Raw genomic sequence first — 23338 nt, 5'->3', positions numbered from 1 at the left:
TTCCCTGATAATTGCTGATTATCCACTTGCTCTCTTTATGTGCAGTCTGCAGCTATGAGTGAAAAGGAGATTGCCCTTAATGATTCTGCTTGTGCAGAAGAGAACACTTGCTTTATAGAGCTGTAGAAGTTAAATCAATTCACCTTCTGTAGAAACAGCACTGTAACCTTCTTGCTTTTCATGGGAAGGTTGATACTTCTGCTTTGAACTAGGAGAAAAGATTACTTCTATCTAATAGATGGAAGGATACTCACTATTACCTGAAGCAAAAATGTATAGTGTAAATATCCAGATTTCTCTCTTGTGTGTCTGCATACGCAAACACACTTGAAAACTCCAATGTGAATGCAAAACTCATTTTAGCAGTTCAGATTGGGAACTTCACACCACAGAGGACAATTCCAGTTAGAATTTTAGAGAGACAGTATTAATTCTCCTTTAAAAACAGCAAGTACTCAGCCTGGATTAAAAAGAATTTTGTTTTATTTGAACAACAGCAAACAATCTTTATTATAAAACATGTATCTTTCACCTGCAGTAGAAGAATCTCAAAATCATTTTTATAATCTGAAAACAAGTATCATCACAACTAGTCAATGTTCAAAACTAAAATGAATACTCAGTTACTCATAGGTTAATGATGTTTAAATTTTTTATACACATAAAATGGGTATTTTCTAAAAATCACTCTGCATTATGATTATGAGACTGTTTTCAGAGGAAAACTCAACTACCACAAGTTTTCCAGAGCAGAAAAATCACAACTAGCCCTGAACAAGAACATTACATTAGAAATCCAGAAATTCTGCCAAATACTTCTGTCAGTTTTATGTACAAGTTAAAAAAAATTCTAATTCCGGCATTACCGCTGCCAAGAAGAGGTAATATGAAGACAGGTAACTTTTGTTTATGTTCTTTGTTGCTGTTTTTCTTTGGTTTAAAATGTACATGAAACACACTTTATGAAACATCTCATTTGCTACTTCATATTGCTACCTGTGTGTACTGCAGTATGCTTAATGTTAGGCACTTCCTAATGCTCCAATGTTTGACACTCCATGCAGCATGTGGGCACCTGCATTCCCCACCTGGTACACAGAGAAGGAAATCAGATGTTCTTCCAGAGAAAGTTTTGTATTTATTCAAAAGGCATGCATCTCAACTGACTTTATTATGTCTTTAAATGTGCAATTTCATGGAACTTATAAATTAAGGGACTTCTTACTGTTTCAATAATATTACAAGCAATACTCATTGGCGTACGTTGTAATTCAAAGGGCTTATACAAACCCCCTATACCATTTAACCCCCTGAGAAAAGGTTTTAAATGGTGTTCCATGGAATCTCATCCACTGTGAAGGAAAACACTGAGGCATCCTGGACTGAAAGTGTCTTGAAAAACACTTTAAAGCTTTGGAAAGTTTTTCCTCAGCAGAATGCACAAATGCAAAATAATCTATCCTATATCCAAAACAATTCGAAATGTAACAATAATAGCTGGAATTTTAAATTTGAGAAACACTGTCATTAAATGCACATTATGAAAAACAGTTTGCAAATCTGAAAAGGCAATTGTTGTTTATATTTCACATATATATTAATATAACAATACTGTTATATTGTTATATTAAAGTTGCTTTTAAGTTTTAAGGTAAAAAGAACTATATGTAACTTTCTGACATCAAAATTGTCCATAAAAAGCCTGGACTCTTTGAAATGTTTTCATTTTTAGTGTCTTTCCTCAAAGGGTATGTACATTTAATCTGACCAGGAATGAAAAATGTGCTGTATTAAGATCAAATAAAGTACAAATAATTTTTAGTCTAAATGTTAACTGAGGTCTGTGATTAAAGTCTAAGGAAAATTTTGTCAGCTATCATGTTACAGAAGAATCCACACACAGTCAAACTGGATTGTAACATCTAACCAGGCACTTTTTAAACAACTTGTTAGTTTAAAATCAAGGATAAAAATGGGGTTTGTATACCATTTGATGTTTCAAAAAGGCACAAATCACTAGTATACCCCTCTACTTCATCACATACAAAAAAAATTCACTCAGCTTAAAAAAAAAACCAAAAACTTGTATGGGCTATGATCACTACAAATTTTAGGATGATAACAAGAAGTGTCTTTGCTAAGATGAAAGCTCCAGGCTTTGACTGAATTCTCAAAACAGCAAACTAACTGTCTGATTGCAAACTTGCAATTCATTGCTAAAGCAAAAGCCATAAAATAAACTGCAGTGCACAACTTCAATGTGATTCTAAGAACTTATTAATGCTGATACACGAGGTGATTTATTTGGCTTTGTGGTGTTTTGCATTTGTTTGTTTTGTAGTTTTTTAGTAAAACCTTCCCCTTCTGACAGAATACTGTTAAACAGAAAAAAAATTGCTACTCTCTACTATTGTCAATCTTTCAGACACAGTAAAAAACCTCAACATACAAGAGTTCTAGAGCAAGTCATCAATCTGCAAAATGTTATACATCAGTAATAAGGCATCCACTTTACAGCTATTTGAACAAAAAAGGAAGCATTTCCCAAAATACATATCTTGAATCTGTGTAAACAAAGCTCATATGTATTGCTTCCATTAATTTCAAAAATATACACCCACATGGACTGAAAATGATCTTGATGCTATGAGTTTTAGATTACTGTAATTTCTGCAGCTGTAATCTGAAGATACAAAATCCAAATATTTTTGAACTTAAAATTTTGAAACATGTTGGAAAATTTTAATCATGCTTATGTGAAAAGAAAGCTAAAAATTCACCCCAAATTTTATGCCATTTCATTGAACAAAGGAGAAAGCACTATGAAAATAAACATTCATCTGGTTTCCTAACAATAAATACAAAGACAGTTATTATAAGGTACTGCAACACAGGAAATATTACTATATTGACCTTAGTGTTCAATCAGTAGTTTTTTAAATCTTTCCTCATTGGTATCTGAATCTTCTACCTTGTCAGCTGTCCAACAACTTTTAAGAGGGTTTTGTTTTCTTGCTTCAATTGTTCATTTTCATCTTCTATATCATCTAGATCCTGTACAAGAACAAAGAAAAATAAACACTTCTCAGGATGGAAATGCAAACTCTCAATTAGTAGCAGCAGAAATTTAATATCTTAGCTCTGAAATGAGGAAGCTGGAACAGGGAAGAATTAGCGTCACAGTAGGTACCCTTAGAAATGTTAAACCAGCCTGTTTTGAAGCGTTACTATAATTACAAAACATTAACATTATATTTCTAAGCACCTTAAATAGAAACATGTTCAAATCAAAGCTACAGCAGGAATTAATGCATAAAGAAACCAAAATAGAATGGGGGTGATTATTTTTCTGGCATAAACAGAGAGTGTATTAATCAGCTCCTGTTCCTGCTTTCCCCAATTGCCTGTCTGCAAATATGGCTCCCATGTATACACATCACTGATTATTACTGCAAGAAATCCTGTTTTGTGTACTAAGTATCAAAATTTTCAAAAAAGACATGCCAGTTCACTTTTTTCTTGTGGAACAAAAAATAAAAATGGACTTTGTACCTTTTGTCTGAAGTGCTACTGGAAGAACAGACAGCGTGCACAGAGTTGTAATGGGTGCTCAAATAGATTGCTTTCACAGTGTTTGAAAATGTTTGACACACACAAATGTTTGTGTCTTTTCCACTAACTACCATTTTTGTCAAGTTCCCATTTCACTTCTTCACTCCTAACAAGTCTTTTCAAGCCTTTAAAGTGAAAATCAGTAATAATGACTGCTTAATACAAACATTACTTCAATAAAGGCAATTTTCATGTACAAAAATCTCATGCAAAAAACAGAATGTGAACTAGAAAAGAATGAAGAAACAGAAGAGTGATGTCAATAACAGGATTTTAAGGAGAAAAATGAAAGGTGGGCAAAGGAAAATGAACCAGAATTCTCATTGGAGATCCTATGTGTTTTTTGATTCAAGCCTGCCAAACTGTCCTCTTGTCTTAAGCAGTAAAGAGAAGATTTTTCTCTCTCTTGGCCCTTTAATTTGTTATGCAGTGTTTGACATACAAAGCCCAGGTTTTTATTTCTTTCTCAGTGAGGCTATTCCAGAATAGAGATCATCTGTTCAATTGGTATAATGAATTTTTAAAAGCCCCTTCAGTTTGCCAAGCTAAAATTCAATAATCAATAATTTGCAATTCCTTTATTTTTTTCTAGAGTAGAATCAAGAAATCACTAGCAGAAATTTCTCTTTGCCTCACAGAAGTAAAGCTGCATCACAGTATGAACCAATTCCAGAAAAAGCATTTGACCACTCCAACATAACAGATACAAGTAACTTCAATACCTGAACAGGCTAAGTTTTGGTGGATAAATGCTAAAAATACAATTTAGTAGAAACAAATACACTTTATAACCTCTTTTGTGCAACTTAGATTAATAATCAGATAGATGGAAGGGACAACATATTTTCAATAAAGCTATTTATTTTTAGTTTGGTAAACATAAAACTTGTATTATAAAACTTGCAGATTGAGCCATCTGATAGCTCAATTAAGGCTTACATAAAAACCTCCTGTTTAAAATTCTAGTATAATACACTCAAAATAAAATATTAAAAGTTTGTGAAATGTTTATGCTGCAAAAATAACATTCCAGAAATTACTACATGTAAAAGTTTCTTGAATATAAGCCAAGAAAAATAACTGCTTTAAGGATCTACACAAAAACAGTGGGTTGCAAGATGGAGGGGATTCTGTCACTCTGAAATTTAAAGTTTCTTATTCAAAATTATAACACTAATTTATGCTTATTAACAAAAAAGATGCAATAGCAGGAAAGCTTGAACTTCACATACCAAAAGAACTGATAACTATACAATTCACATTAATTGGACTGTAAATTCTCAGGGACAAACTCTCTCCAAACACGCTTTTAGCTACACTGACATCTTGGTAAGGTCAGAGATGACTAAGTGTAAATTAGTTGACAGCTGAACTTTGCCTACAAAGTATTCAAATATTTTGAGATGCCTTTCACACATTTAAGGGCATTTTATGAAGTAATTGTGCCTTTCTTAAAAAGAACATGGCAGACACACCTTTAATGTCTAATATACTGGAATGAGAGAATGCTGTTTATAGGAGAAAGCCTTTTCTGTTCCTCAATATAATTGCACCTCATATCCTTTAAGTATCTCTGAGATGTACTGACTGAGCTCAGCAAAATGATAATGTCACATTAAATAAATATACTCACTTAAAATGAGAAAAATTCTACCAAGAAGTTCTCACGATTCTTGGAAAAAGTTTTTCAAGAGCAACACAAGGTCTTTGCCAATCGGGATGCATCTGTGTTTATGAACTGACTAAAACTTCTAGAAAGAGCATTTTGCTAAATATGGACTGAGCAGTCAGAAAGATACACAATAAAATGGCCTTTTAAGAAGCTATCTAGGGTATCTGATGTGACATTCTTCCCATACCTGCACATGTTAACATCCAACAACTGTACATTTTGATGAACAGAAAAGCTGGAGGAGAACCATTAATGCGTAGATGGTCAAATTTAGAGATCCCTATTTAGGCTGCTACCAGCAAAATCTTTTAAGACGACCTCTACACAGGCTCACTAAATAAAGTTCAGTCTCAGGACATCCTTTTATCTGAACAGAAGGCTGAAGATCGCAGCTGTTCTTCCATGAAAAGCACCCAATCCTGGTGCTAGGCCTACAGAGGGACACCCCATCAGATGGTGCTAGGCCTACAGAGGGACACTCCATCAGATGGATGTCCAAGTGCTGGCTCTCATGTTCTCAGTTATGATAATAAATCTGAAGCAAATACAACTGACATATTAATTTCCATAACTTTCTATCATGATAATGATGTGATATTTATGCAGCTTTTCTTAATTTTTTAAACATTTTCTCTTTCTGAATCCACATGGATACCCAATATAGAAGCAATCAAATTCAACAGCTAATAAACAGGACTGCTTTTGTGTTAATGAAAGCATCGCTTGAGACATGAGTTCAAGAAGACAAATAACTATGCTGATCATAAAATCAAAAGGCAGCTAATTCATCATTAAGAAAAGCCTAAGAGACACAGACATAAATAACTTGCACTCTATTGAGCAAACAGACAATATTAAAGGTATGAAAAATGCTGACCTGATGGACCAAAAAAATCCCTTCTCTTCTGTGTTTAAAAGTATCTACCTAGGGAGCACCAATGAGATGGCTTTGTAGATCTCATGGAAAGGTAAAATTTTAGTCAATATAAAACAAAGTTGGTTTTGAAATGACTTTATTCAGTTTATGTTTTCTTCCATACAACAAGTACAAACTGCCCTTGTACTTAACACAGGCAATGCACAGACAGTGCCTAATTTTACTATGGATGTTCAAAGACAGTTTCTAGTTAAGACACTCGATGGATTTCATTTAGGACATCACACTTCAAGTATAGCCAAAAAAAACCAACATTGCTTCTGGAATATCAAACCTATCAAAAAAGCTGTGGTCCGAAACCCCAAGATTTCAGTCATTTAGGTTCTTTCAATTTGTTCTTTCCAACTTTGAATCAGGAAGTCAGACATGACCAACAGTATTAAATAGCTTTGCCATCCATTATGCAGAAGGAATGAACACCTGCCTCAATTGTAATAAGGCCAATAAGCTTAGATGTGACAGATTCTTTGCAGAATGAAAGAACTGCATGAAGAGCAATGCCTCAGTTAAAATAGAAATCTCTCTAAAACCAACACCACCTCATTTCTCCTACAGATCAACTTCCAACTTTCTCCATGTAACAGCCAAAATATGTGTTTCAAAATAATCTCATCTCTTAATTTTCTAGGTTAGTTTGCAAACTTCTGAATGTTGTTGTCCTTTGCTACAAATGCAGAGCTGCAAAATGTACGTCTGACACTCTTCATGCCTCCCTTTGCTGATGGATTCACCAGAGCCCTATCTACACTGGACTACTGGAGAGGCATGTATCTCTAGGACATCAGGACTCCACACCTCAACCAGGAAGAGCAGGATGAGGTCAATAGTACACCCTATGAAAGAACTCCAGTTTGCCCTTAAAACTGGTGCAACTTTTTTTTAATCCACTTTAAAACTTCTTATCCTGTCCTATTTCCAAGCATGTCTCACTCTTCTACCCCTCCTCTCCTGCCTTCACTGTTGCCTGATGTTACCTCATGTCTCCTGCCCTCTGTCTTATTCTGCCTTTACCTGGGATCAACACTAAACAATATGAGAATGTCTGTCAAAACATAAAGAGCTTTTGGTTTTATAACCTTGCTTTATAAACACTTAGAACAACAAGGAATTGACCAGACTTAGGGAAGTTACTCATGACAAATCCAAGTCACCTTAGAAAGAAAATACAAATTACTGACATACCTCTTGAAAAACTACACAAATACAAAAAATCCCCAAATTAATTATTTTCTGACCTTGCCCACTGGATGTCACCTGAAGAACACAATAGAGAATGCAGACACTTATTCTGTCCTTACAGAGCCACGTAAGAAAGTATTTGCTTACTCTGTTTAATAAATCAATTTCTTCTTTCAGCTTTCCAATTAGTTCCTCTTTGTCCTGTGCCATCTTCATTAATCTTGCATTCTCCTGTCTTTCTTTTGCAAGTTCCTATAACCAGAATAAAGAATGAAGTAGAAAATGTAAATTCTCGTTTTAAGAGACAGTTTTAAGTTAACACCGTCTAAAACAAAGAAAGAACACACACACACACATATTTACCCATAATTCCTTTCCTACAGCAAGTCAAACCCATATCTTCACGTCCTTTTACATTTCAAGGAGCTAAAGAATCACATCTAAGAATATTTTACAACAGCAAATCTGTTTGGTTTGATTCAAGTGATAATGTTTTAATTTATATTTAACTTAAGCTTGAACACAGAATTGGACAGGGGCCCAAAACAGAAGAAGTAAATGTAAAGTATGAGCTCCCAAACTACTGTCAGTTGGATTTCTGTTGTTGATTTTTTATAATACCATTATAATAAAATGGTATTATATATATGGTATTATCTTCATTAACAAGAAATGAAGACTCACTTTTAAATCTGTGGGCCTGAATGTGAGAAAGAATGAAAATGTTCATTAGGAAAGAAGGTGCTTACATCTTCTTCTATTTTTTTTTACTAGCAATTAAAGTATTTCAGAAAGAAGATGATTTAGAAGGGAGGATTATGGTATACTTTACTCAAATGAAGATTCCTCAATTCTTAAATCAAAAATAGCAATTTCTACAAAATACATGTAATTTTCCCCCTTTCCAAAAAAGACCTATTCAAATTGTGTTAACTTAGTAACTTTCACCCACACGATTCAAGAATATTTGTGAAATTACCCACAAAAAATCCACTTCAGAGGAAGACAGAGAAGCCAGTAATAGATTACACAGATGAAATTATTTAGCAAAATACTGGCTTAGGCGAAAAGCTCAGCTTTAACATTATTACATTCTCCCAAAACTGTTTTTATTGAATCAGTATGAAACAATGCAAACCATTTTAAATATGTGTTTTGAATGTTTACAGCTCTAACAAACAACTAGATAGCAGTTAAATTTTACAATACTTCAGTATACTAAAAAAATAAACCAACAAATAGATCAGAAACCAGCTTGTAACCTTGTGAACAGCCAGTGAGCTCCTTCTTCCCCCAAGGTATTTGCTCTGTGTTGGTGTGTCACAAGGAGGTACACAGGAGAAGTACACAGAGAACTGCTGGCTCTCTTAAGTGTATTATCTTTGCCTTAACTATTTCTCACTTAAATACCAAATGAAAACTAAACATCTGTGATTTTAAAGTTCACATTCTTCTCGGTCAGTCTGACTCTTTGTATGTTTTTGTAGACATAACTATCTGTACTTCAAGCATTTTGCATCATTTCTATGTATTTTACCTGCAAATTTCCCCAGGGAATTTCAAAAGTACTTCATTTCAGATGTATGCCATAGCAAGGTTAGTTGGTACTTACCCTTTCAAGCTCCTCAATCCTCTTCTCCAAAGAGTTACTTGGTAGGGAACTCCCAGAAGAATTTGCATCTCTGCTGTATCTGCCATAAGCTGTCCTCTCTGGTCGGGAATATCTGTTTGGAGCATCATCTTCTGGTGCATTGGCTGTACTGTGAGGGGCAGAGCAAAGCACACACCTATTTACACATCTCACAAAATGGAAATGAGAGCAGTCACAGAAGAGCTCTCCAAAGCAGTCAGCAGGTCAGTCTAATAAACTGCAGAGAACATATTCCACAGCTCTTGTGTGGCTGAGAACTCACTAAATTCACTGCCTCAGGGATTCAAATACTTGGAAAATGCAGCTTTCATCACATGGTAATACACCATAAACACATACTTATCCTATTTTTCAAGTTTCATTAACTATGCACATTAAAAACCAAGCTAAATGACTTTATTTCAAGAACTAAATTGCCACTACAGAGTTTAAACCAAGAATCTTTTTAGCTAGATGAAAACATAAGGGATGAAAAAACAGGTACACATGCAAAACATAAGAAGAATATTGACTAATTTTTTGGGAACTATGGATTTGGCCCATAAGGGAATGGAAAGTAAACTGAAGTGAGAAAGTGATGTGACCCAACAAACCAATTTTATGCCATCTCCAGATATTTTACTTCAGAACTTTGGTACAGAGGAGTTTGTCAGAGCTCCATTGGCTGACACTCACTCCTTAAGTGGTCCCTTGGGACCACTTAGTCTAGATTACATGTCTGTTTATTAAATATCAGTCATGGAATCAACAGATAAGCACTGCAAGTGCACATAAGCTAGGTTTTTTTTTTTAAGCATGCAGGGTCTCCATTACTACTGGCATGTAAAAAAACAGTACTAATTTAAAAATATGCATGACAAGCCAAGCATTTTTCAGTCACAAAACTAAGTGTCCTTCCCATAGCCATTTTCTTCCTAACAGTAATGTTAGTCACCTTCAATGAAGATTCTAATGAATAACTAACAACAACAGAACAGAGGGCCCTGAGAACAGACAAAGAGACTCTCCCTCTCCAATTCACCAAAATTACACTTCTTAGACTTAAAATATACAAACTGCCAAGACAAAACCAAAAAACTGAGATACTCAAAAGCCACCTGGATATGGTCCTCAAAAATCAGCTCTAGGTGGCCCTGCTTGAGCAGGGGACTGGACAAGATTACCCCAGAGGTCCCTTCCATCATCAACCAGCCTGTGATTCTGCAAAATCACACAGCTGAAGTATGTATACACTGGTGCTCTAGACCACTTAGGAAAAGAATGAAAAGCATTATGAGCATCCCTACAACATTTCCTTTAAAACACAGAAGAGTATATGATTAATGTGTTCATTTAACAATTTTGCATTTCATAACTCTAGAAAACCCCTGCTGACAATATGCAGATTTAGATGGATACAGTGCAAATCAAAAGCAGGAGTATCTGGCAAAGGGATGTCTTCTCGTGGATATAAATATTCTTTTGCTCCAGTATGTGTGAAGTTTCCAAGACACACTGACACAATTGTAAGGAATTTTGTAGCTTAATGTTATTACCATATTTAGCACTGTTTATTCTTCATCCAGAAGATTTTTTATAAAACATTTCTAGGACCGGATATGCATGTTGCAACATAAGACAAATATTTAAACTTAACTCTATAAATTCTAGATTATTGAGCTTCCTAAAAGACATGTAGTTTCGTGCTGTTAATGTCTCAAGGAGAGACCACACAAAAAAAAAGTCTCAACTTTTCATAACTTAAAGATGAATACTTTTGCCACTATACTGAAGTATTTAAACTCAGCTCCAGTGAGTGATATTGGCAGAAGCTCCTAAACAAAGATTAGAAGTTAGAAGAAAGAATACCTGGACAGGAAGGGTTTCATTAGAAGAATGAAAAAGAAAATGCTTTAATTTTCAGGGGTTTTTTTTCCCTGACACTCACACTTGAATTTCCTCATCCATTCCAATGGGCAGCAGACCCTACTGAACACATTCCTTTGCATTGTAGGAAAGTACAAAGAACATATCATGGAGGCCTCTAAGAAATGGGATTTTAAAAAACCATTTAAGAAGGCATCAGTCCAAAACCTAACACAAGGAATATAACAGATGAAAAGTTCATTATTTGGGGTCTTATAACCAATGGCTAGTACACAGCAATGGCAAAAAAGTACTATCCGTGACACAACAGAAACATCTTTCACAAAGAACGGAACTTAAGTCTTCAGATGCAATGTCACTTCATGAGCGTTAAGGGAGAAAGAATCACAGAATCAGAATACGCTGAGTTGGAAGGGACCCATCAGGATCATTCAAGTCCAGCTGTTGGCCCTGGACACTCCAAGAGTCACATGTGCCTGAGAGCATTGTTCACTTCTTGAATTCAAGACAGGCTTGGTGCTGTGACCACTGCCCTGAGTGCCCAATCACCCTCTGGCTGGAAAACTTCTCGATACCCAACCTAAACCTCTCCTGACTCAGCTTTATGCCCCTCCCTTCAGTCCTGTCATGGATCACACATGTCAAGGTATCTGTACCTGACCCTCCTCTCTCCCTCACAAGGAAGTTGTAACTGCAATGAGGCCTCCCCTCAGTCTCCCCTTCTCCAGCCTCAACACACCAAGTGACCTCAGCCATTCCTCAAAGGCCTCCTGCTCCAGTCCCTTCACCATCCTCGCTGCTCTCTTCTGGATGTTCTCTAAGAGCTTGAAGTCTGTTTTATATTGTGGCACCCAAACCTGTCCCCAGCACTCAAGGTGAGGCCACCCCAGTGCAGAGCAGAGCACGACAAATTACAAGGTGTTTTTCTGGCTATACTTAAAACAAAAACAATATAGCAAAATCAAGTTTGACTCCTCTTAGAGAGAAAGAGAAATTTTGGTTTGACGTTCCTAGCTATTTTCTTTACAATAAAATCAGTTATTCATACAGGGACAGGTTTAAAAGCAAGGTGAAATATCTCCTTCCAACACTTCTCTGATTCTCTCAATGTCTTTCTAAACCACTGTCCAAACTGCCATTTCACCCAGTGAAAATCACCCTGTCCAAGCTGTATTTCAACTATGACAGGTTTATTTTTATGCTAGAATCTTATAACTATACCTGATTTGGAAACTCCTAGCTATTTATGCCACTGCAATCCGGTCAGTTGCTAACAGCTTTTCTGGAAGAAGCAAAGGACAATTATTTCTAAACAGGGCACCTTGGCTTTCTGTTACTTCAGACCACTTAAACCAAATTTGTGACTGTCAGAGCTGAGCTAAGGAAAGGCAGTCTTCCTTTTCTACAGCTGCATTCCCTAGGCTCCTGCACTTTTCCTGCCTCTGGCCTTCAGGTGAATGGGAAACTACTCAAACCACAAAGCAGCAATCAAGCAGCCAAGCAAAAGAAGTCCTCAACTTGCAGCCACAGTGGCTCCCTGAGGCAGCAGCTTGCCCAGCTGCATGAGCACTGGCCCAAGAGGGAGTGAGACCATTAGACAGACCATCAAAACATTTTGCAGAAATAAACCCTACTTGTTTATGCCTTCTCATAACATCAGCAGTGTCTCAAGAAGAGCTACAAAAGTCAAGAAAAACTTCTTTAGTGACCTCTGTCTAAAATAAAATGCTCATATCTGCAAAGCAGGGGTCCTAAGGTAACAAGCTAGATGAGACAATGCTTCCAAAGCCAGCCCTCACTGTGGAACTCCTAAACACAGGCAAGCAGGCATGTCTGGGCACAGCATTATGAAACAGTATTTCACAGCTGTGTTTTTTTTTTTTAATTAGTGAGATCAAGGTTAGTATGATGGAAAGTAAACTGTTATAGTTTAAGTTTTATAATTATCTAAAAACACTGAGCAAGGCAATTTCAGAGCCCCTCCAATGCACTTTCTGAAGCACTTTCTTTTTTATGGTCTCTACTTCCCCATTTATTTTTCAACTCTTACATGAAAGATAACCTCAAGTATGATGGAGTCTTTTACAATTACTGCTAAATAGTCTCTACCTCTAGGGTTCCATGTCAATGTGCTGTACTATCCTAAAAGAGGGGGCAAAAATCCTCTCTGACATTTTGACTGGAAGCCATAAAACCATACCATACTGTATTCATTTCCAATAGTAAACAAACTTATAAGGGGAATACACTTCTGAACCATGAAGAGATTTTAATCTAGCTCTTTCTGTAAACTAATCCAGTTGATCTGTCTGATTCAAGAACCATGCAAAAATCTTTAAATCCCAATCTGCAAGGTTTGCTTTACAATTCTTTTTTTTTTTAAGAATCTAAATTGGTTCAAAAACTAGTAGACAGTCTTTAAGTAATCTGATAGAACAAACTTTCTGTGTTTATTAAAATACTCCTATGTCTGCATAAATATCTTGCATTACTGTTACTTGCAAACATGCCTTTTAGTTTACAAAAGAAACATAATTCATGTTTACATGTAGATTAGACTCAAATACTTCAATAAAGAAAATGCACTTTGTCCTTCTCATGTTTGAGAAATCATTGGTAACATCAACTATGCTGATACCATCAGACTTTAATCATAAAACCATTCTTACTAATGGCAATATGTTTAGTACTTAAAATATCTATTCACAAAGCAGCGCAAAAAATGGCAGATCCAGTTTCATAACAGCAGTTTGAAATGGCCAAGACAAGCCATATTACATTAAAAAACCTGAGAGGAAAATGGAAGAATAGAAAGTTGATATGAGCTATTACTACTGAAGTATACCTACACGTTTAAAACACATGAAGCTCACAGCTAGGACACCTGACTGACCACAAGCTCCCAAATACTCTCCTGCATGTCCTGTGGCCTTCATGTCAGTATGACCTTGCAGACTCTGGTTGTGCTTTTAATAGATCTCACAATACCACTCCAGCCCACAACAAAACCATCAGTTTCTCTTGAAAATATTTTATGGACTTAATAATGAAACTACAAAGGAACACCTACAAACTTCTGGGGGGTGTGAAAATTTCTGAAGCAACTTCAGAAGAAAGACTACAGTTACAGACTTATAGATCTTATAGACCAAGATCCTCAACACAAACTTTTATTTACTTTACAGCACAAAGAGACAGGCTCAGTTTGTCCAAGTCACTAAGCACACAGCAATACACAAAAGCCATCCGAGTTCATTTGTAAACATGTTTTCCAGTCAATGGACACTCAGTGAAATAGGCTTCCCAGCAATGTCATATAAATGTTTAGTCACGGACTGTTGCTGGAAAGTAGCCAGTGTAATTCACAGTGTAAAATCTGTACAATTCCTTAAGTCCTGGAACACACCAAGAGAACAATGATTCTGTAAGAACACACATAACTGATCTTCTCTGCTTTTTAATCTCTTTTTTCTTGTCAGATACAGGAGGATGGGCATATCAGTGTTGAGGCAAAATCACAGAATTGAAGTTGTAGAAGAATCTCTAAGATCACAACATAAAATATGAAAACAGTTAAATGGGAAGGGAAAGGTATTGGAAGTCCAGAATGATATCAGTAATACAGGACTAGAAGTCAGAAAGGACAGATAATTGAGACAAAACAGGAAGAAAAAAAACAACAAGAAAAAACCCACACACACAAAATCAGACAAATAATAAAGAGAAGATTAGGACCTCAATGATTAAATATAAGGATGTAAGAGAAATGGGGAAGAGAAAGGAAAGAGAGCCCAACTGCCCTAGGAAATGGAAACCAGTGAAGTGAAGAAAAATGCTGAAATGAACAACATGCCATGTTTGATAAGCAGTAACTGCAGAAGAGTGAGGAGGCAAAAGAGAAAAAGCAGTAGTAAGAATGGAAGAAAACAACCTGAATATTTCTGGCAAATAACTCAATCTTTCAATGGGAAAGAGAATCTATTACAGAATCCAACATTTCAGGAAAATACAGTTTCCTTCTTGCTATCATATGTCTATAAAGTCTACCAACCATCTCTCTCCCACAAAGTACTGGCCACTTACTGTTGCAAGTTTCAAATAGGATCCCCAAGTGATTGTCCCTATGTGAAACATGCTTCACTCTCAGTTTGCTTTGAAAACCTAAGGGAGTACACCCAAGACTATTACAAAAAGTAAATTAAGCTGAATGTATTTGAGCCTTGAAGCAGCCTATTGTCTCAATTCAGCCTTTGGGCATTGACATTGCAATTCTGGGTACAATTACAGAATGACATTTCCCATTTCATAGATTTACAGAATATTTTGAGTTGGAAGGGACACACAAGGATCACAGAGTCCAACTCTTAAGTGAATGACCCATTCAGGGATTGAATCCACAGCCTTGGTGTTATTAGCATCATGCTCTAACCAACTGACTTTCCAAGGGACTCCTGTATTTGGGACTTCAGTGAGATCTGAGTGATTTGAATAAGAATTACTGTAGAGGAGTCTGCTTTCTGTAAGACCTTCACCCAGTGCAGATGTTGGAAGAAACAAACAAGCCCAGAACAATTCTGGTTCTGACTCCTTTAGCATTCAAATCAGAAAGCAAAACCACTGGAAGTCATACCTTAAGTACCCTCACAGGAAAAATTAGTTCAGGGAGGCAGAAATTTTCAAATACAGCAGAAAATTAATAGATAATATTAACTCCAACCACAGTGGGCACTGTATACCTCAAGAAGAATAAAACCCTCTAAGTATTTGTGAGCACTGGTCACTGTGTTGACAGTGGTAAATAATCCTTCACTTTCAACTTGAAGTTCAAGACTATGCAATAAATAAAATAGATGGCAACATCCATAAAATATTGAACAGCAGCCCGCAGCAAGTCAGACTCCTCCTGCATGTGATGCCAGCCCTGATAGAGGCAGTTGACAAAGACTCTACATCCCGTGTATAACTAAAGCTGACTGAAGGAAGACTGCATAACCAAGTTTTATTCAGCATTTTCTAGCTTTGGCATTTCCTACTTTTGCAATACTAATCAGTAGAATTAGATTATTTTCAAATAAGTTACCAACGTGGTTGTGCAAACTTCTATTTATTACCACCCCACGCACAAGCAAGTTTTTGCAAGCGAGTATATACAGCAGGCAAGCAGAGATAAGGTTTATGAAAAGCCACAAAAGTATGACACACACCACTAAGTATTTGCAGATACAAACAGCAATAAAATTCTGTACTGGGACTGAAGAGGAAATAAAGACTGAACTAAAACATGCTTGATTAGTAAGAAATGAATCATGAAATTACATAGGTACTAAGCTTGTGACAATAAGCCCACCCATTCTGCAATGACAAAATGATTTTTAAAAACCCTATAAAAAGCATCACTCAACTCGGTTTATGAGAACCTGGGAATATAAATATAAAAGACACCATGCTAGGAAAGCTAAAGCATAACAGGAGAGGTTATTCTTTTTTACAGTGTGGGAGGTGAGATTCTGGAAGGCTATCCGGAGAAGCTATGGGTGTTCCCTCCCTCCAAGTGTTCAAGGCTAAACTGGATGTGGCTCTAAACAATCTAGTTCACTGGAAAGTGACCTGCCCACGGCAGAGGGACTGGACTAGGTGATCTTCAAGTCTCTTCCAACCCAAACCATTCTATGATTCTACAGGTGAACAATTTTGAGGGGTAGAAAATACAGCAGTGAAAGCTAGATAATTGTAGATGCTCTTTGCACTTTCTTCTACAGCCATATATATATATATATATGTATATATACACACACTGATGAATTAACCACCTACTTATTTTACCCAAGTAAAGGATACCTGAAAGGGAATGCATTCATGTACCAAATAAAAACATTCTTACACAAGTGTCTTGCTTCAGTTGATGTATTTGAGACCCCATGTTAGCTGTGATAGTTGTGTCAGAACTAATTCCACAAGGACAAAAATTTCACGCAGTTGTCAGGTGCATCAAGAACTGAAGTATTTATCTGATTAAAAAACTGGAGTAATGACCAGGGTAATGCTTGACTCAAAAACAAACAAATAACAAACAGGACATGCTATGTATGAGAAACACCTTTACAACTGAAGACAGCAGTGTGACAAAACCATCTTTCACTATTACTGTGGAGAGCAACAAAATTATCTTCCTTTATTCAACTTCAGAATACAATGGTTCATAAATTAAACTGTGAAAATACTGGCTCCTAGGCAATGTGTAATCAAGTTTGACATTTGATTGGGAAACTAGTCTGCCCTAGTAAGACCCAGTAAAACACTAGTGGAATTTATTTTAAAACAGTAACATAATAGAAGGTTTTGAATAACTTGCTGCATCTTTCAGGTCCTCTGCCTGGTATCAGGCTATATATCTACAGTAGCAGTATTATGGCATCTACTACAAATAGCCATTTAATCAGCATTATTTCTGGCAGAAATATAAACAAAATTGTTGTGTACAAAGATCTCATACCTTTTATACCTGCTTGAAACCATTCTGGAGGAGTCCTAAAAGAAACAAAAAGGAAAAATTAATTAGTGTTTTTCTTGTAGCTATACTGCCAAAATACCTTATCAGTCCACAGAAAACGAAGTCTGCAGTGAGAGTAGTCCCATGCCACTGTACAAGTCAGTTTTGCATTATTTTGTTGTCAGGTACAGACAATACCAGGACTATTGTCACCACGTTACTGCTTCTGAATATCACTCCAGAAGCCTTAAGTGTCTGCCTCTGATAACATCATAAAACTGGATGCACTTATTCCATCCCCCTGCATGCACAACACATGAAGCAGCTCACACCCTGCCACCAGTACATCTCCACCACTAACTAGTAAAGGAAACACGTGTGCACTTTGATAGTTGTTCATCAGCTTGTCCAAGAGCAGCAGAGCAAAACTATTTCAATTCCTCAGCACCACTGCTGTCCTTCCGGATGGGAACAAAAACTGAAGCTGCCAAGTACAAAAATTAAGACATGTTTCAACTGGTAAACAAGGGCTCAGATTTGACAAAGTAAGTCTATAAATATTTTTTAGGATGTTGTAAGAACATGAACCAATTATTTTCTTAGTCATAGGCAAAACACCCCTGGCAAACAACAAGTAAAAGTCAGGGAAGAATATTTAAGGAGTTAAAGGACAATTGCCTTTACGAGAAAAAAAACAAGGCGAAGTATGAAATGCTGTCTACTTACAACACTTACTGTGGGCAAAGAAGTAAATGAGATCTCAAAACAAGATGCAAGAGAAATTCCATCCACTCTGAAAATTCTACAGAACATTACACTGCCTTCACTAATCAGCACACTAGTGACTTTGTAAGTAAATAAACAAGCTAAAAATTAGGACACAAAGAGTATTATTTTAGTATAGAAAATAATATTTTAAAAATATTTGTATTATAGAAAAAACTTGATCTGAGAATACATTTTATTTTATGAAGCATTTTCCATTTCTGCCATATGTGCTACATCTTATCCCTAAGATAAGCAGAACAAAATTCAACAAATTCATGGGAACTAGTTACAGAAACCCACAAATTTGGCAAAATTGCTGGTTTAACACTGATAACTATTTTTATCATTGATGACAGCATCTGAGAATTAGTGATTCACAGCTGTGAAACAGAAACATAATTTTACCTCTAAAAGGGCAGAGAAACAATTTTAAATGTTACCAATGCTATTTTTAAAGTTTACTTAAGGGTAGGTTATCTTTGAAAGGTCATGGAAGCAGGGGGAGGTTTCTGAGGACTAAAATGAAGTATCATTCCTTTCTTCAAGAAGGATCATCCAGGGAACTACAGGACAGTCCTCAGCTCAGTCCCCAGGTAGAAAATGGAAAAAGTCCTCAAGGACAGGACGGTGAAATCAGCACGGCTATATGAAGGGGAGACCATGCCTGACCTGACAGCCTTCTAAGACGAGAGGACTTGGTGAATAAAGGCAAAGCAGATGATGCTTATCTAGATGATAGCAAAGCTTTCAACACCTTCCCACACAACACATGTATATGGAAATAGAGGCCAGATAAGCAGACCACGAGATGCAGTGACTACTGGGTCCAAAGGGTTACCAGCAGCAGCATAAAGTCCAGCTGGACGCCAGCCACTTTGCAGGGATTGATACAGGGGCCAGTACTGTTTAATGACTTCATTAGTGACCTGAATTATGACACAAAGTACAGCCTCAGCAAGTTGGCACACTACAAACAACTTGGATGAGAGGTTAACAACACATCAGGTGGCTGTGTTGCCATCTAGAGGGACACACACAGGCTGGAAAATGGGCTTACAGAGACCCCATGAAGTCCAAAAAGAAGGAGAACATGAAGTCCTGCACCAGAGTCTGGGGACGAATAATCCCAAGCAGGTGTACTTACCGTGGAAAGTACAGAAAGTACAGGGTTCTTTTCTGCTGTACAGAAAAGAACCCTGGTGTCCTGGTGGACATCAAGTCAAACATAAGCCATCTCTGTGCCCTTGCAGCAAAGGCCCATGGCATCCTCAGGATGCACTGCCAGCAGGCTGAAGAACAGCATCCTGAGGAGAGCTGCAAAGACCGCGAAGGGACTAGAGGAAAAGTCACACAAGGAGTTGCTGAGGTCACTTGGCTTGTTCAGCCTGGATGAGACTGAGGGGAAGTTGCAGTTACAACTTCCTCAGCTGCAGCTACAACTTCCTCATGAAGGGACAAGGACACTCAGGCTCTGATCTCTCCTCTGTTGTGACCAGTGACAGGACCTGAGGGAATCCTGAGGGAATGGCCTGAAGCTGTGTCAGCAGAGACTTAGTTTGGATATTGGGAAAATGTTCTTCACATCTCAGGGTGGTTGGGCACTTCAACAGGCTCTGCAGGAAAGTGGTCACAGCACCAAACCTGACAGACCTCAAGAAACATTTGGACAACACTCTCAGGAACAAAGCATGACTTTTGGGGTGTCCTGTTCAGGGACAGAGGTTGTTCCCTGTATCTGAGAACTGAAACAGCACATCAGTAACATCAGACACAGCTCCTGGTGGTGATGGTCTCAGAAACACCCCAGCTGCCCCATTAGTTATGGGCAAGTGGTTCAATTGTCTTTTTAGGCTTGGATGCAGAGTTACTCTGGGTCTAAATTTTGCCTAACTGCCTGCAGATCCAATAAAATAGGAACTCTGGGCTCTTATCTTCCTCAGTTCTTATTTTTTAACAGCTTCTTTTCTTCAGGGAAACGCTTCCTGGTGAACATAAGCCTTGGTTTGCAGTGAAAGGTAGAATTCATGAGAAAGGGAGAAATTGCACCTGAGATTGCAGTCTGGTGAAGCACACAAAGAAATCTTGTACAAAGAAATCTTAAGGTAAGAGATGCTTGTTTTGTACTCTAGACACTAAAAGGATACAATGAATGCACTGTATACCCCCATATTTGCTAAAATATTTTCATATACTAAATGCAAATAATGCTGTAAAGCAATTACACAGACTTGTACATTTAATTCAACAGGACACTTTTAAAAGTTTGGCACTACTATTCAGAAAAGCCAGCTCTTCAGAAAAAGCTGGGAAAGCAAACAAATGCTCAAAGTACATAGCAAATACTCTCATTTGCTACAAATGACAGCTGTTAAAACAAACAAACAAAAAAACCTTGACTCAATTAACAAGTCCTTTGTAACAGATGTTTCTACAGTAAGTAGTAGTGTTTTTTATTTCTGTAGTTGAAACTAACTATGAACAAAAAGTTAAAAAGTCACATCTGATGCACAAAAAAAAATTCCTCTGAACATCAAATTAATATTGCAGATTTGGTAAATTATTATTTTTATTATTTTGAAATCTCTAATGTAAATGCAAACCAATCATTCTTTAAAGTGATGATGAAAACACTAGGAAAATGTATTATTTACCTCTGTTCTCATCTTACGAAATTTATTTTGTGTGCATCCAAAAGTCTCTGGCAACATGAATATAAGTCGTCACACTGTAAATAGCATTATGTGCCTATAAATCAAAAAATAATCTAAGATTTCAAACTACTCGGAGATCTTAAAATGAGGCAAGCATCTAAAATTTAAGATCTCATCTCCTTCACTTTTGGAGAACTGAAGGTTGGCAGAAAATCAGGGAAGGGAAGGGAAGGAGAAAAGGAGGGACATGCCTGTTCTGACAAAGAGTTAACCTAAAAACAGATGACTACTCTTGTACATAAGTACTTATTTACAAATCTGGCTTATATTCCTTAATTTTTTTTTAGCTTTGATTTTTAACCCACATTTAAAATATCCAGTCTTTACTATAAAAGTGAATAATTTGTCATGAGCAATGAAGAGATCTGCTCATTTGAATGTCTCCCTCTAAAAGAGGAATTATTCTTATAGTCTATGGAAATCATGAATGGAAAAACAGTAAGTAAAGAATTAATCTGCAACAATGCTAATGGTTTCTTTCATACTGGTGAAAAAATACTGCTGCCAAAGACATCTACCTACATCAGTTCTTTGTCCAAGGCTGAAATCAAACACTCACTTCAATGCAGTTTTCCAAACACAGCCTTAAAATTACTTTTACTTTTTGTACATGATTTCAGGCAGCTTGCATTTACCTTTTAACAGTATATACTTCACTAATAAACCAAATTATTAGTGAACACTCTGCAAACTACTGCAGAGTGACACACATCAGCATAGCTCCAGAAAACTGGTCATGTTCCCTTTTTGTTTTGTCTACAAAAGTGATTGTGTGGATGGTATTATTGCAGGACAGGGCGTGATCTATGAAAAAAACCAAGGAAAAAGAAAACATTTCTCTCATTCCACATGAGCTCCTTCATCTGGTTCACTGCACAGACTAACTCACAGACATGCACCTGCTGCACAAGAGAATATGTAAGGACAGAAAAGGCAGCTGAGACCATTTCAGTTAATGAAACCATTTACTGCCAATTAAATCTCTGTCAAACTAGGATGAAGGAACTTGGCTAACTCTCCTCTTTGCTCCTGGCTCATATTGGTATTTCATCTGGCCAACAGAGAGACTGCATAAACAAGCTGGTCATCGGGCTTTAAATAAATAGAATTGTCTGTGTTTACAAGTGTCTGACAAAGTTTTCCAGATGTTAAACCAACCCTACTATTACTAATTTGCTAGTTAAAATGCCCTAACAAACACTGGTTTTAAACAAGTACAGACTCTGAAATCAGCTGGACTATGTAAAAGGGTCACTGGAATCCCTTGAAACACTACTTAGAAGTTTTGCAAACAATTAAAGCAAATCCCCTGGATCAAACCAGGCTGTTAGGGCTCACTAATATATATACTGACATGAAGAATATGCAGACTGTTTTGAAATAGAACTATACACTAGTGCAAATTATTACTATATCATGATATTCCTGCAACAGGCAAGGTTAAGTTTTGACTGAAATGAGGCTATCAAAAATTTTCTTTTCATATATAATTCAAATACGGGCTTCCTATAAAATTTCTTGTACATTCTTTGAGATGTGAGCTTCACTACATGGAAGAAGGAGGTCTACTGTTGGGGTTTCTTGCCTTTTTACATACCAAGGTAGAGTCTATTTCCATCCAGCAAATCAACTCCTGTACCTTAAATCACATCTTGATTAACTACAGCTACTTCTCACATTCAGTACAACTCTGCATTGAGATTTGTTTGGAAATGGCAGTTACATACCTTCTGCAATACAGACAAGGTTTCATTCAGCTCTTAAGTGGAATAACATCTAAATGCTAAACAACTGAAAGGCAATCTGACTCTAATACAAACCAGGAATGACTGCAGATATGAAAAACAGCAAAAAGACAGATGAAATACCTTTCTTCTCCTCCCACCAAAATTTCCCAAAAGCAATTTTCCCTCAGGGTCAAGAGACACCATTTACCTTCCATTCCTGAATCACTGAATCAAAGAATATGCTGCATTGGAAAGGACCCATCAGGATCATCGAGTCCAATTCCTGTCCAGAACAGAATACCCCAAGGATCACACTGTGTGACTGAAAGTGCTGTCCAAATTCTTATTGAACTCTCTCAGGCTTGGGGCTGTGATCACTGCCCTGGGGAGCCTGTTCCAGTGCCCAATCACCCTCTGGGTGAAGAGTTTTTTTCCTGATATCCAACGTAAACCTCTCTTGACTCAGCTTTATGCCATTTCCTCAGGTCACAAGAGCAAAGAGATGGGTACATGCCCCTCCTCCCCCCCTTGTGAGGATGAAGACCACAATGAGGTCTCCCTTCCCTCTCTTTTTCTCCAGGCTGAACAGATCAAGTGACCTCAGCTGCTCCTCATACAGCTCCCACTCCATACCCTTCATCACCCTTGTGGCTCTCATCTCCATGCGAAGAGCTTTTTGAACATCTTTTACACATAGCGGCACCCAAAACTCCACATAGGACTCA

General features: G+C 37.0%; 1 protein-coding gene across 1 annotated transcript in view; it reads right to left on the bottom strand.

Annotated features, from left to right (window-relative positions):
- Positions 1 to 465: 465 nt before the first annotated feature.
- The window catches only part of PAWR (pro-apoptotic WT1 regulator), a 64013-nt gene continuing 41140 nt past the window's right edge, over positions 466 to 23338 (bottom strand). Inside the window, exons 3-6 of the mRNA XM_014312350.2 lie at positions 17411 to 17445; positions 9013 to 9160; positions 7548 to 7652; positions 466 to 3054 (exon numbers count right to left, since the gene is read on the bottom strand). Coding sequence (XP_014167825.1) covers positions 2968 to 3054; positions 7548 to 7652; positions 9013 to 9160; positions 17411 to 17445 — 375 coding nt within the window. The 3' untranslated portion in view covers positions 466 to 2967. The remainder of the gene's footprint in view (positions 3055 to 7547; positions 7653 to 9012; positions 9161 to 17410; positions 17446 to 23338) is intronic.

This window comes from Geospiza fortis, unplaced genomic scaffold (assembly GCF_000277835.1).
Source record: "Geospiza fortis unplaced genomic scaffold, GeoFor_1.0 scaffold166, whole genome shotgun sequence".
In the NCBI taxonomy this organism is placed as follows: Eukaryota; Metazoa; Chordata; class Aves; order Passeriformes; family Thraupidae; genus Geospiza; species Geospiza fortis.
Note: the sequence above shows the minus strand (reverse complement) of the source record. Positions and strands in the feature narration are given on the sequence as shown.